At 33.2% G+C, this 14613-nt stretch overlaps 1 protein-coding gene across 2 annotated transcripts in view; it reads right to left on the bottom strand.

Annotated features, from left to right (window-relative positions):
* Positions 1-2073: 2073 nt before the first annotated feature.
* Positions 2074-14613, bottom strand: part of LOC118190040 (doublesex- and mab-3-related transcription factor A2-like) — a 76334-nt gene continuing 63794 nt past the window's right edge. Inside the window, exon 2 of one of the 2 annotated variants that reach the window (XM_085808768.1) lies at positions 2074-3437. In XM_085808768.1, coding sequence (XP_085664894.1) covers positions 2560-3437 — 878 coding nt within the window. In that variant the 3' untranslated portion in view covers positions 2074-2559. The remainder of the gene's footprint in view (positions 3438-14613) is intronic. The other variant, XM_035360728.2, reaches the window with a different exon arrangement.

Genomic DNA, 14613 nt, shown 5'->3' with positions numbered 1-14613 from the left:
TAACAGAGTTAATCTTACTTGGGGTTATTTAGGTTTTTGAAGCAGGAAACCTAACAAAGTAACTGCTCTGTCACCAGGATTCGAGCTACAAACCTTCCATTTGGCAGCTAAATGAACAATTACTTATACTAAAAGAGCACGCTTGGGTAAAACTATTAATTTTTTACAAGGTATAGCTGAACAGACATAAGGCAGGCATAACTTGAATCAAAAGAATTTTATTCTGCAGTGGCGAAGTATCTCAGAAGGAATCGATTATATAAAGTTCCATGGATGAATTGATGATACATTTCGTGTGCTAAGGAGAGATTTCTGTATATCCGCGTTCTTCTTGTGTTACGTATTTCTAGCAATTATTGTGCGGTGTGTGCAATTATTGTGCTTATTTTCATAATCAATTATTAATTTCTTCCTGCTTATCTGGGCTTAATATTTGAATAAACATCAATGATCCTGTAGCTCTCAAGAATACAGTTTTAATTAAAAAGATATAAAGACGTTATGGCGGGCTGAATGACAGCAACTTTATCAACAATTTACCAGACAGCCTGGAAGATGAACGATCATATATATGCCTTGTTGAAAGGTAATAACTGGCTTTCTGCGTGCATGATAAATGTTCATAGAAAGTAGTGGTGAGAACACAAAAATAAAATAAAAAATAAAATCTAGGCTAATAAGCGTTTCCTCAGCTCAAATTCGAATTTACAGTCTGATGTTTCAGTTAAACACTTGTTAACTTTCGCTTTCCAGCATTAGAATCAGAGTGTATTTTTAGCATAAATCCAAACAAAACTTCCCTTTTCAAGCTATTTCCATAAGAAAAATTTACTTTAAAAAACAAAAAAGTATTTTTCAGGTACATTAGTAAAAGTTACTATTACTTATTGCTTAGCAGGTCTACAAAGAGTGACTGAAAAAGTTTGTAAACTCATTTTGCATTTTAATAAGATAACATCTAATCTCACGCTGATCAAGTTATAGCATGATCTGTTTACAATAACTGAATTGGGAGTATTACTTAGTTTCCCTGCTAATATGAGCTTTCTACCTTTCAAATTATATTCGGTACGTATGGCGTATTATTCAGCTGTCAAATATTTGTGACGAAGATTACCTAGGAGCATCTGTAGATTATTATTGAACAAATTACCCTTTGTTTTGCAGATTATCAAGATTGTTGCCATTGCTATTAATGTACGAACAGGTGTTAGAATGAGGTTAACGCCTTATTGCCCCTGCAGCTTTAGAACGTTTGGCATACGCCAACGTCCAGCTTGTATATACGAGGTTTATATTTATAATAAATCTTTAATAACGCTGTTTTAAAAGATCAAGGAATGCATTAGTTCATTGCTGTATGCTGCAATAAAGATCCCAGATAGTTCATAAAATAGAATTTTGGCTTTATAATTCGCTTAGTTTGTATATAAAATAATGCTGAATAGCTATTTATTCCTCTTGGCACTTAAAAAAATTTAACTTACTTCAATAAAGAGAAACTGATTTTAAATGATGCTGCTATCTTACATATTTATAGTCATTGAAGTACAAGAATAAAAACTTTAAAATGGAAAAAAGTATTCTCTGTACACATTACTTAAGCTTAAATTGTATCGTGAAGCTGCAATATTACGTTTATAATACCTACACTTTTTTTCTGTTTTTAGCTGCTACTCATATCCTCGATAACAATACTTAAGTGTCACTTATTGCATCTCAAATATGGAATTAGTAGAGCTAAAATTTCACAGATAAGCAACTGAGAATTTAAGTTGAAAATTAAGGTTGAAACATAATATACCTCATTGCTTTAATTAGATCTGCCTTATGTAAGACTAAAGTATCATGAAATAAAGTGCTGAAGAGTGTACATTAAATTTTAGAAACTTAACAATTTATCACTGCAATAAAAGTTAAGGTTACAAGTAGTATATACATTTGCATAATTTTCATTAACTTAAAATTAGATTTTGATGTTGAAAAGCATGAATAAATTAAGAATATTAAAATAACTACACTAAAGAAAACAAAATGGAAATAAATACCACTTACAATTTAATGCATTTGAGTTATATTGCATGCAAATTTACAAATATGCACATCGATGAAATAAAGTTTTTCTTCTCATGAAAGCCTTTTTTTTTCCAAAGCGGAGCGAAAATTGAATTAAATTGACTTTTAAATGCTCATAAATAACACATTTTTGTCTTTTCCGGCGATATTTCTTCAAAATACTGATGATAATGAGATGTTAAAAATCCGCATTTATGCATGGATAGAAAAAGAAGCACAGATGATTTGAAATTGTTATATTTTTTTGATAATTTTACAGGGTTCATTTTGGAGTGAGCAGTAGCAGTCAATATTATGCACATGTGAAAAAATACAGTTAAGAGAAACTCATCCAAAATGTAAACCTTTGTCATGATATGTTTCTGACAAAATTATTAATAAAATGAAAAGTCTCGTCACTGCAATTTTCGTATCATTTTTGTATTCTATTTACATATCGTTTAAAATATCTCTTGGGCCAATACATTTTTCTTTAAAAATGAATTATTCAGCGAATCCGTTTGGGCTTTTTGTGTCAGGGGAAGACAGATCTTGCGGAGAAGGATTGCCACATGTTGGCCAGCATTCACCTCCTTTCTTCTTACTGTCATCTGGGCTTGTGGAAGTACTGGTTGATAAAGAAGTCCCAAAAAAGTTCGGGTAACCCGGAGTAAATGTTGGAGAGATTCCAGGAAAAAACCCAGAATAAGCGGGCACTGTCAATAAACCTCGAGCTCCTGGAGATGAAACATAGGGCCTACGGAAAGTTAAGCCACTTGCAGTCATAGCCAAATTAGAGGTTGGTCCAGAAGAAAAAATGTTGGGTGAAGTTGAAAATCTCGGTAAAGGAGCTGGTTCTCCAAGATGGTTGGTTTGGCGGGGACTGGGTATTCGAGATAAAGGCGAAGCACTAGGACTAACGGCCTCAGAAGAAGTATCGTTCATTGTCTTCTCTGGATCAGGCTCTTTCGTGCTCAAGAGATCATCTATGGCTTGAAGAACATCTCCTCCATTTCTCTGTAAAACTACATTCAGAATACCCCGGTTTTCTCTTGGAAACACTCGCGCTAAAATATCTATTGGTGATTTCTTTTTGTGCAAGTCAAATGGTCGAATCTCGCTCGCATGTGTCTGGCTTTCAACTGGAGAAGGGGTTCCATTTCGATGGTGAAGGTCCAGTGGCTCTTGGGAGCTCCATTCTGGTTTCCTGGTTTCCGCAGGGGGAGGACTGGAAGCATCAGGCTCTTTTGGAGGACGATCGTCATCATCGTATGCTTCCGAATCTGTTGTGGTTTCCTCTGCATCAGGCCGTCGTTTGAGTCCATCACTCTTCGGACTGACAGCAGTTTCAGTAGGCGATAGACGAGATCTCTTCCATTCTACTTTAAATAAAACTCAGAATTAGACAAAATTTTAACAGCGTTATTACTTACCTTTGAATATCTCCTTGAATACTGCGACTTCATATGGTCAATAAAGGTTTGCTTTTGCCATCTGCTTATGAATGGATATTCTAGTAAATATACAAAGGCTAGTACTAAAAAAATAAATAAAATTCAATTTTTCAACAGATGAAAATATATTAACACATTCTTTAAACCTATTCTGAGAAATCATCGTCTATATTTGGGATCATATTACATTTAATAAAATTAAATGCGTTTAAAATTGCTTATTATGTTTTTTATAAGGGACATGCGAAGTAAAAAATGGAGATATATTAGCATTAAATCGCTCAGCAAAAGTGAAAAAATAATCCAAAAGGCTTAACGTAAAAGTGTTTTGTTTATTTTGATTATTTAACAAAATAATCACTGTTCTCCTCCCATCAACGCTTTCCATTTGGCGCGCTCATCTCTTTTTTTTTTTCTTAATAAGATTTCAAACAGTGTGAATTGCACTCTTGATTCTATCACTGCCTGAAATAGATTGCATTATTTTCTAAGAGGGGTTTTTTAGTGTACTGTTATTCGACGAGAATTCGATGAGAAATTGAAATAAAAAATAAGGCACTGATTCGTGTTTAAATGTAAAAGAATATCGTAAAGGAGTATTGAATAGAGGAAGGATGAGCAAAGTTCATTACGTTAAGAGATCCAACCAAAAAATTAACAGTACATGATAGTAAAACCACTGTAATCGCTATAAACGATCTAAACACTATTATGCGAATAAAAAGCTATATTAGAAATTCTTAATTAGATAAAAAATTAGCAGACCCAATAAATATTACATAACATTAATTTCAATGGAGCAGTAACTTTGTTTTACCCTTTGTTACACAATATAATCATAATATCAGAGCAATAAATCAAATAATTTTCCTCTCCTATAATTGCAAAAGTCATTTTAATATTCATTAAAATTAAAATATTTGATACTTACTTTAAATACTTACATATTGCTGCATGAGTTGGAACAAAAGATTCAGATATTTTTTAAAAAAGTATTTTTATGTTACGTATTTCAAGATTATTCATTACCATCACACCAGAAAAAGTGCATTTACTAAAAAAAATGGGCCTATTTCCTGCCTTTAGACTGTCTACTAGCTCTTGGACAGCGAAAATGCCTTTTTCCTTTCTTAAATTCTTGATCATTGCGACACGACAATTAGCCAGAAATTAATTAATTTCCATTCACTAGTATTTTTAAAAAAATCTTAACAGACGGTCTCTCTCAGATAAGAACTCCACAAAATACATCCCTCAAGAATTCCAAGTCCCACCCACTACCATAAATTTCTTCACCCAAGTCTTACCGACTGATATAATTCAAAGCCCCTACTGCCGCTAAGAATTTTCGGACACCCTACACTTCTGAGTCAGACACGAAGAGAACACATTGCCAACTCCCCCACTAGAAAGAATGTAAGTTACTTAATACCTTTCTGGCCTTTATATCTTCATGTACATTCACTGATCTTATTTATATTATTTTCTATTTTATTTTTATATTATTTTTATATTATTTTTATGTTCTCTTTGATTTGTTTTTACAAAGTTTGCATTATTTATCTTTTTTTATAATCTTCTATGTTTATTTCAACTTTGCTTTGATTTCGATTTCATAATGACAATTTCCAATGTTTAATTTCTACAAATAATATAGTACTCAAATACATAAAGATGATAGTGTCGGGGACGGTTACTCGAGTTTTACAGGATTTCTCTACAGTAATTGATTTTTACTCCAAATTGAATTGACTAAAATGCTTCATGAGAATAAGTTCTTTGAGTAACAACTATTCACGGAAATATTTGGCCTGACTAGAATTGCCGGTTTGGCTTTAACTTATAACTCGAGTAAAGACGAAACACTTTCATATTTACGTATTTTTATCAATTATTGATCATTGAACGGGAGTTGGTTTGTTCCCCTTGAAAAGTCAACTAATTTCCGATCAATGACAATAATTACATGTTTTAATTTTTACTTTTACAATTGTAATATTATTCTTTGTGATGATTTAACTCCAGTCCCCGTTAAAACATTATTAACATTTTGCTTTCAAATTACTTCAAAACATCTTTCAAAATATAACTTACCAGTATGGATGCACACTTTTAAAATAATTCTACTTTAATTAAACTTAGGAGATAATATAATCAATTAACCAATACTGTTTAGGAAATAAATTATTATTAACTAACTTTGCAGCAATTGCGCAAGTAATAATAACTTGTATTCGCACTAAATGGATTTAAGTTCATACAACAATATATATATATATATATATATGTGTGTGTGTGTGTGTGTGTCAGGACATCAAGAAAGTTTTCTCCATATGTAATTGACGGTTATCAGTGAAAACATCCCAAACAAAAACGTCGCGGTGGGTCGGGAGAAGTAATATAAGAGAAAATCATTGTTTCATAATAGATCGTGAAGATAAGAAAGCAAAAGCAAGAGAGGAAACATCGTATTTCTAAAAGCACTGCAGTATAAAACATCGTGATGGAAAAACTGCAGCGATACAATTTCACAGGTTGAAAAGATCATGGTAAAAGTAAAACTATTATGGAACATCGTCTGACGATAACACAGCAAACAAGAATATTTTTGTTTTAAAAGTTCAAACTTTTGCTCCTTGCTGCAGTATACAACGTCTGATGAGAGCGAGAAGAAACTAAGAATAATTTTAACCATACTTTCTTACCGACTAGCAATTTTTGCTTGGAAATTCAAGAAGGAAACTCTAGTATTCATGATGCGAAAATACATGGAAATTATAATTCCATATTGGAGAAGTTAATATAATTTTAATCTTATGAAGTTAGCTGTTAGAAACCGTTATTTTATTTATTCCTTTAATAAAATCGTATTTGTATTTTTCTTTTTAAAACAGCAGAAAATAGAAAGGATTAGAAAAATAGGCTTGCTTTTATTTTAGATTTGGGAAAATCCACATGCAGTCAGTCCTTTCAATCATAAAGTACAAACTACCAATATTTCACAGTTTTATATAGTTATTAGATAAAATTTCCATACATATATATGATATAAAGTTAGTGTAAAAAAATCATGAAATGCAAGGATATATTTCAAAATGTTTTTGAATAAAATATTCCCCAAGAAATTAAATAATACTTTGTAAGTTACTTAAATAAATAAAATAAAAACTTAAAGAAATATCAAATAATATATGCAAAAACAGTTTTCCTTTCTTTTGGCTTTCATAAGCTATTGCAATCTAATTTTTCAAACTTTATTATTTTATAATATGAAAACTTGCCATATTTTCATCATGCCATTTTAAATTATGAAGTTTCTGGGAAAACTGACGTTTATGCTGTAGAGACATTAGGTATTTTGGAAGCAGGAGGGATGAAAAATGAGTGGTATCCTCGCTGGGACTCGAACCACGGACCACTACATCACGAAGGCGGGAGAAATACCTTATAAAGCTAAGAAAGCGGGAGAAATACTTTATATACTCTCCCTTTATATATCTCCCTTTATATACTGGTGACTAGGGGACCCAATCGCCAAATCCTGGTGGTGCAGAATCATCATTCACCACCTTTTAGTTCAGGCGCCACTGTAGAGACGTTAGGTATTTTGGAAGCAGAAGGGATGAAAAATGAGCAATGCCCTCATCGGAACTCGAACCACGACCTCTCGAATACGCGCCGGGCGTGCTGACTTCTACACCACGAAGGCATGCTAAGAAAGTGGGAGAAATACCTTATAATACTTCTAGAAATAATTTTTAATTTTAATATTCTTGCGGTATGATGAAAACACAAACTCCTTTTCCTTAACGTACTTCCAAAGAAAAATTAATATATTTGCACAGATACAGCCTTATATATTTTGCTATAATTCCGAATTAATAACCAAATTATAAAGTACGTGAAAGTATTAGCGAAATTACGCGTTACAAGAGTAAAACGAATCTTTAATGAAAGCATATAACAAATATAACAAGTGCAAAGACAAACGATTTTGTAATTTGACTATTAAATCAAACGATTTTAGTGTACGTAACGTTGCAGAGTTAATCTTCATCATACTGTAATTTTTCATTAAAAGCTACTGATACCTGTTTGCAAAAATGATAAACTAATGGATAAATTTCTAACCAATAAATAATTTTAAAATTCTATTAACTGTGATGCCTACCTGTAGTGTCTACTCAGTATTACAGTATTATGTATTGAACATTAAAGCTGTTACTTTAGTTGAACCTCTTGTTACTTTAGTTGAAAATATTAATTATTTAAAAAAATGTAAAATAGTACAGGAAAAGATATTGGCAAGATAAGTAATTGAATACTGCATCATTGAACACATACCTGAAACTTTTAAAATCTGATAATGCATGTTTACGATGTTTTCGTCATACGATATTCTGAAAAATGCTTTATTTCTTATCGCGGTGTTTTAAAAAAAGTGGGAAATTTGATTGCTGCTTTATTTTTTACGGCAATCACTCTCATTGTTTTTTTCATCCCATGATAAGGTTTACCCTTCGCATTGTACTCTCCGCGATATTCTGGCAAACACCGTAATTAACAAGTCTGAAGCTATACAGCTTAGCTTAGATTCAATCATTTTGATAAAAATGAACACCAAGGAGTTGAGTACACTTTTCGAATAATGTGACAAATGAATTAATCCCAGGCAAATAAGAAACTACTTCTCTAAAGTTCATAAACACTCTGACTGCCATTTAGATAAGACTTGAATTGTAAGTCTATATGAAAAGCCTTTCAAATAAAATAATCAAGTGATAAGTCAGGACAAATACGCCTTATTCGTCTTACGGATAAGTCGATAGAAATAGGCCTTATAAAAGAATCTTTTTAATGACTCGTGTGAGGTATTTGGTTTACAATTGATCGTGAACAACCTCTAATTCTCTAGTATCTAATTGTGCTGCGAAAGTTACTTCAAATAAAAGTTGTAACTAACTGGATTGACAGTAGACTACTAAAATAAGTACGACCTTTTTTGGGTGGACATCATAACTTGAGGATGATCGAGGAGATTAACCATGGCACTGAAATTTTTCTCTTGTAATACGAGATACGTTTTATGTTATATATTACCATTTAGTTAAAAAAATAGAAATATATTTTCTCTAGAACCCTCGAGGAGCATGCTTCAGAGCGCTTCTTGCATTTGTGGAAATCGTAACTCGTAAGGTACTTCTCCAATATTTTTATTTCTTCCATTACAAGAAGATGATTCCACACTGTAGCGCTCGAAATTTCAGACTTTCCTTTTTAGTTTTATGTCGTTATTTCTAGGATAGCCTGCGCTAAATTCTTCAAATGGTCATCATTAAGGCTAGAGTGCACTACAGGGTGTTCAATAGCTTCCAGCTGATTCTTCAAGATCCAGATCTAAAATTAACAAATCGTTCATTCTTTAAACGAGTCTAACTGACTACTCTGAACATATTTGGAGCTTGCTATCCATCTCGGTGCTCTAGTATAAACCTATAAACCTCAATCAGTCATAATTCATAATTTTAATTTACTGTAGCAAGTTAGATAAAGCGAAACTAAAACATAATCCCTTAATTAGAAAAATTCTGAGTAATTTGATAAAGGTTGTCGAAGAAAAATTTAGGTGATGATTTCAAAACTCGAGTAATATAGAAAGACTGAAACAATTTTGAAAACCCTAGTAATAATGTGGCTGTGTTGCTGATAAATACGCATAAGCGTATTTAATTGAAATTTTGGGCAACGATCTAAAACAAAGACATATACGTATATAAGAAACCACAATTGTCATTCGTAGTAAATAAACTAAAACTAGTATAACTGGTAAAATATCTTAATGAAATATCAAATGATGCATTTACATTTCTTAATATTAATTTACCCATGATAAATATAATTTCAGTCCTTCAAGATAAATAGTTATTTAAAAAATGTTGCTTAGTTTCTAAATAAGAGCCAAAAATACTAAATATATTATAGTTACCTTAAATATACTGACACGCATAACCCCGTTATTTTAATGGAACAGTAAGAATTGAAGTTAATGATAATGAATTTTATTCATAGTTAGTTTTCTAAATTTTTTAATATGAAACCTTTATGGAATAAAGACATCCATACTGTCTGTTGGCTCATTGATGGCCGAGTAGTTACTAGTAGAAGTCTGGATAGGTTCAAACCTATCCAGACTTCTAATGGCCCTATATTATATGCAGAGTTAAATTAAGTTCTCTTTCCTTTGTAACAAACATAACAAGGAAAGCAGAAAAATTCGGACAATCTAGCAATACCGAATAGGTAAATGAAGCGATACTCTTTTTCCCCGTATTATGCTTTCTGCACTATGTAAGCACGAATCTGAATCTTATACTGGTCTTTCCTATGCATTTTCTAAATAAATCTTCTGTAATTTACACTATTCTTAAAACGAAAGATGCATATTCACTGAACAATGTGTGAAAGAATTTTAGGAAATCAGAACTATATATAAAATACCTAATGTCTCTACAGTGGCGCCGGAATTAAAAAAGGTGTTGGATGATGACTCTCCACACCCAGGATTTGGCAATTGGGTCCTCTAAAAACCCCAGTAACTCTTTAAAAGGGGGAGTATATAAGGTATTTCTCCCACCTTCTTGGCATGCTTTCGTGGTGTGGTGGTCTGTACGCTGGGCGCGTATTCCAGAAGTCCGTGGTTCGATTCCCGGCGAAGGCGTTGCAAATTTTCTATCTTTCCTGCTTCGAAAAAATGCCTAATGTCGCTACATTGCTATGCAAGGATCTGGTAAAGCTTATACCATTAACAGGACGCACTACAGGACAGGGCATATTTTCAGCAGTTAAAGATCTTATCAACTCTTGTGTCATGGAGCATTTTGATTTTCAAGAAGACAGTGCAGCAGTGGAGTTGGAACTGATTGATTTTCAAAATGATTTATCTGTAAAATGGCTTTCTTCAAGCTCCGAGAATATTTGGCGTCTTGTTTCTAAAGAAAAATACCCAATTTTGGTCCAGGTTGATCTCAAAAAAAGGCAATATTCAGCTCTACACATCTGTGCGAGATTTCTTTTTCTAGTGTGAAATTTATTAAAACTAATTACAGAAATAGACTCACTAATAAACACTTTTAAACTGTGTTCGAGTAGCAGCCATTACCTACTCTCCCAACATTAAAAACTTGTTGATGACATAAAGAGTTCCTTCTCATTAAAGTTAATAAGTCTGATTAAAAAATTGTTAGTACATCTGTTAGTTATTACTAACTACACTTGAGTTTCTTATGTACAACTGAATTTCAGTTTCTTTTTGTTATATACAATTTAATTAAAATTGATTTCATATTTACTAGAAATGTAAGTTTATAGGTAATAAATAAACGTAAGGTTTTTTAAAAAGTTAATAGTTGTTTTGGTTGGTAATTTACAGTGGGATTTAAAGACGGCACAGTAGCTCAGAAGCTTCATAAATTTGGCGATCACTGATTTAAACGAAAAATTATTGCATTTTCAATTAAAAAATTTTAACAATTACAAATTACTTATAACATATGAAAATACAAATGCATTCATTAGCTATGGATAACAATATGAGAGAGTCTGTAATTATCGGTACTTGTTTTGTCTATTAAATTATTTTATTGCTTTTGCTTTAAATTAAATTATAATTTAATAAAGAACTAAAGCATTTAATGCTTGAAAATAAGTTTTTACTTAATTAAATTAAATAAAGAATCGTTTAAAAATAAAGATTACTTGAAATAGTCATTTTTTAAACACGAAAATCAGTTATCCCAACTCATCTTAGACGCCTTTAGTTCAATTAATCTAGGCTGTATTGTATATAATGTAATATGTTCAGCAGTCTTATACGTGTTGAGATGTAATTTAGTGAATACAGTAGATGGAAACTGTAGGTGGTGATAAGAGTTGAAGAACAAGTGGTAAACACACTCATTAATCTCATTAATCGTCGTCCCGAGTGGACATGCCTCTCTTTGGAGCAGAGAGCGAAAAAGGTAATTTTTAGAGAATGACAGGCAAGAAGTATTTATGGAGCAAAAAGTGGAAAAAAGATAAACTCTATTATCTGCCGGATGGATTCTCCTTTGAAATATCGTTTAGGTAGGGACGGCAGCTCACATTCTTTTGGTGAAAGCGTTTCGTTTCGGCAGGCGGCGAGATAAGGCGGCGCAGGTATTAGGACGCTTCATAAGCGAGTAGGCATTGTCGTTGATTTGACATATGACTCGGGGAGTCATAAAACGCGATATTAATGGAAGAGCTTGTTTCCGGCACGAGCTCTGATAAATGGCGCCGCCTCATATCCAAGTGCGGACAAAAATTTAATAATCGATATAGTTATATGGTGGCGGGCGCGAGGAATTCCGCGCGGGCACAAAGAGACGGCGGATAAACTGACACGGACCTCGCGGGGCATAATGAAAGTTGCTTCTTGACGGACGCTTATAGGCTCCGATTGCAAGGCCGGGGATTCCGCGGATGCCTGTGCAGGCGGGCCTTAATGAACTGTCGCCCATTTTCAATACGGCCCCTGCCAATTTATTGCTCGACACTTTACGATACTCTGCTCGAGTTTATTAAAAACTCTATCACTATGTTGCTCTGACAAGACAACATGGACGGATTTCATATCGCCGGAATTCCAATAAAATATTCCACCGAGGACTGTAAAAGTGTTCGCGGTGCGAAATAAATAAATTATAATAAAGAAGAATCTTCGGCCTTCCTCTCCATATTATTGCTGTTCGTTTTATTGAAACGCTTTCGCATAAATATTCGAAATTGAACAATTTCCTTCGCTTTCGTCTTTGGAACATCCGCTGACAACCTCCTCGTTTTTCATAAACATAATTAAATGGCGGGATGGCTTTTCATCCCCCGTTGTTAACAGATTCCCACCAATTATATTAATCATAATTTTCAGTTTCGAAGTTTACATGAAATCCTTTTTTTTTTATTTAAAATTATTTTAAAATATGCATATTTTCATTTTTTCAGGTCTCTTAATTACTTTATACACCAGTGGCCGAGTGGCAAACCGCTGAACACTAGTAGTTCGGCCAATTCTCAAACCGCGGTGAACAAAGGTCCTTCTCGAAGGCGTCCCCCAGCGGTCGAGTGGCAAATTAGCTGAACACTCGTAGTTCGGTCCAAGGTTCGAATCCTATGAACAGGCTGGCTGTATGGACCTTTTCGTGGTTTTCCTTATGTGTAACGTGTATACGAGCCAGTTTCCCTTGAAAAGTCCTCCACGAAGGCATCCCTTTTCTTAGGCAGATAGCCTTCGAGGCTTTACCATAATCGCGTAAACCAAACCTCTTCGAAGGCCTGTTGTTTCTACCGTCAATTAAAGCTATGGGAAATAACTCATCGTCACAGTAAAGGTAACATTTGTGGGTGAGTAGTTGGTACAGATACTTAATTAGCTAGAAAACCACCCCTCAAATTTTTACATGCTCCTAATTACTCTGTAAATTGTCAGTGCTGCTAAAAATATTATATAAATTTCATTCAAACCAAAGCCATTTCTGTACTTATTTACTATACTTATCGTTTCTTTCTGCAGCAAACTTATTGTTCTACAAGACTGTTTGCTTATAACAGAGATTTTGTGAAATAATTTAGCTTTCCTCGATTACAGTTTTTTTTTCTGTAGTTGCGTGCGTCAGGGGTAACCCTACTTTTAGCCTTTATCATGTAAGCAAAACATTTTGGTCTTATGAATTTTTATGATTACAATTATTATCATAAGTTCAATATGATTATAATTATATTACTGTTAGTTACTTATAATTATAATATCCTCTGAAATACTAACAGATGGAAATTTTTCTGTTCAAGAACTGCAGTTTTAATGCATATCTAAATTCTCCATTTCAAATATTCTGAAATTCCTCCATCTACAATATCTTTGAAATTGACTGAAGTAAGTAATTTTATACCAAGTCGCTTCATCTGTAGGAAACTCACAAAGTAAACACACAATACTCATAAAGTTAGCCTATCTCCCTTCCGAAACCAGAGTTACACATTTGCAAAATCTCTCCTTCTACATAAATGTGGTACGAGCTTTCATAGCTGTCACAGAATTTGTTTCTCTTTCTCTGTTCCCCTTTCCTAAGCATACTATAGAGAGGGCACACAACTAAATTATAGTTTATAACGCTTCTTATGTAATTTTGTAATTTGATTCTGTAAATTAAATCAGACTTTTTCTCTCAATCGTACGTCCCCAGCGGCCGAGCGGTAAATTAGCTAAGCATTGGCAGTTCGATCCGGGATTCGGTCCTTAGGAAGTCCTCCACGAAGATCCCTTTCCTGAGGCAGGCAGCCCTCGAGAGCTTTGCCATAATCAAACTAAACTAAACAAAACTATCAGTCACACTTTTGTTTTGTAACATGAAATTACCCTCTCATACATTTATTGTTACAGTTTCTTTCTCTTATGAAACTATTCAAATACTTTCAGTGATGAAATAGTTTATAAACAGATTTGAACCAACAGGAAAGGTCATCTTTTCACTTCCGTTCAACTAGCAAAACGTTAAATATTATTGGTAAGTGTTATTAAATCTAACATCTGGTGCTTTCCGATAAATGTTACGAAGCCTGAAAATTTTGTTCTTGTAATATAAGTAGGGACGGACGATTGAAGCTTTGAATTCCCCATGTTTTAAAAAAGATTTCACATTCAAAATGTAGAATTTGTGTGTCTTCACCATGACTCTAAACTTTACCATATCATCCCGTGATCACCATATCATCCCGTGACGAAATAAATGCCACACTCTTAATTTTCTGAAATGTGACATGGATACGAGCCAGTTTCCCTTAAAAATCCTCTCTATAGGCAGATAGCTTTCGAGTTGTTTTGCCTTAATCAATTAACCTAACTTTAATTTTCCGAAGAAAATTTACGTTCCTTATTTAACTTCTGAAAAAATCCTCCTCCTTCTACACTTGCTTTAATTCAAAATAATTCTGCAAAAACGCAATGTATATGAATTATTACTCAAATATTTTTTTATTGAATTGTGTTTAGAAAATGAGCCTCGAGATTTAGGAGTTTTCATTATGTGTT

Source organism: Stegodyphus dumicola, chromosome X2 (assembly GCF_044657685.1).
Source record: "Stegodyphus dumicola isolate Sdum_Otavi_A_Nest chromosome X2, ASM4465768v1".
NCBI classification, from domain to species: domain Eukaryota; kingdom Metazoa; phylum Arthropoda; class Arachnida; order Araneae; family Eresidae; genus Stegodyphus; species Stegodyphus dumicola.
Note: the sequence above shows the minus strand (reverse complement) of the source record. Positions and strands in the feature narration are given on the sequence as shown.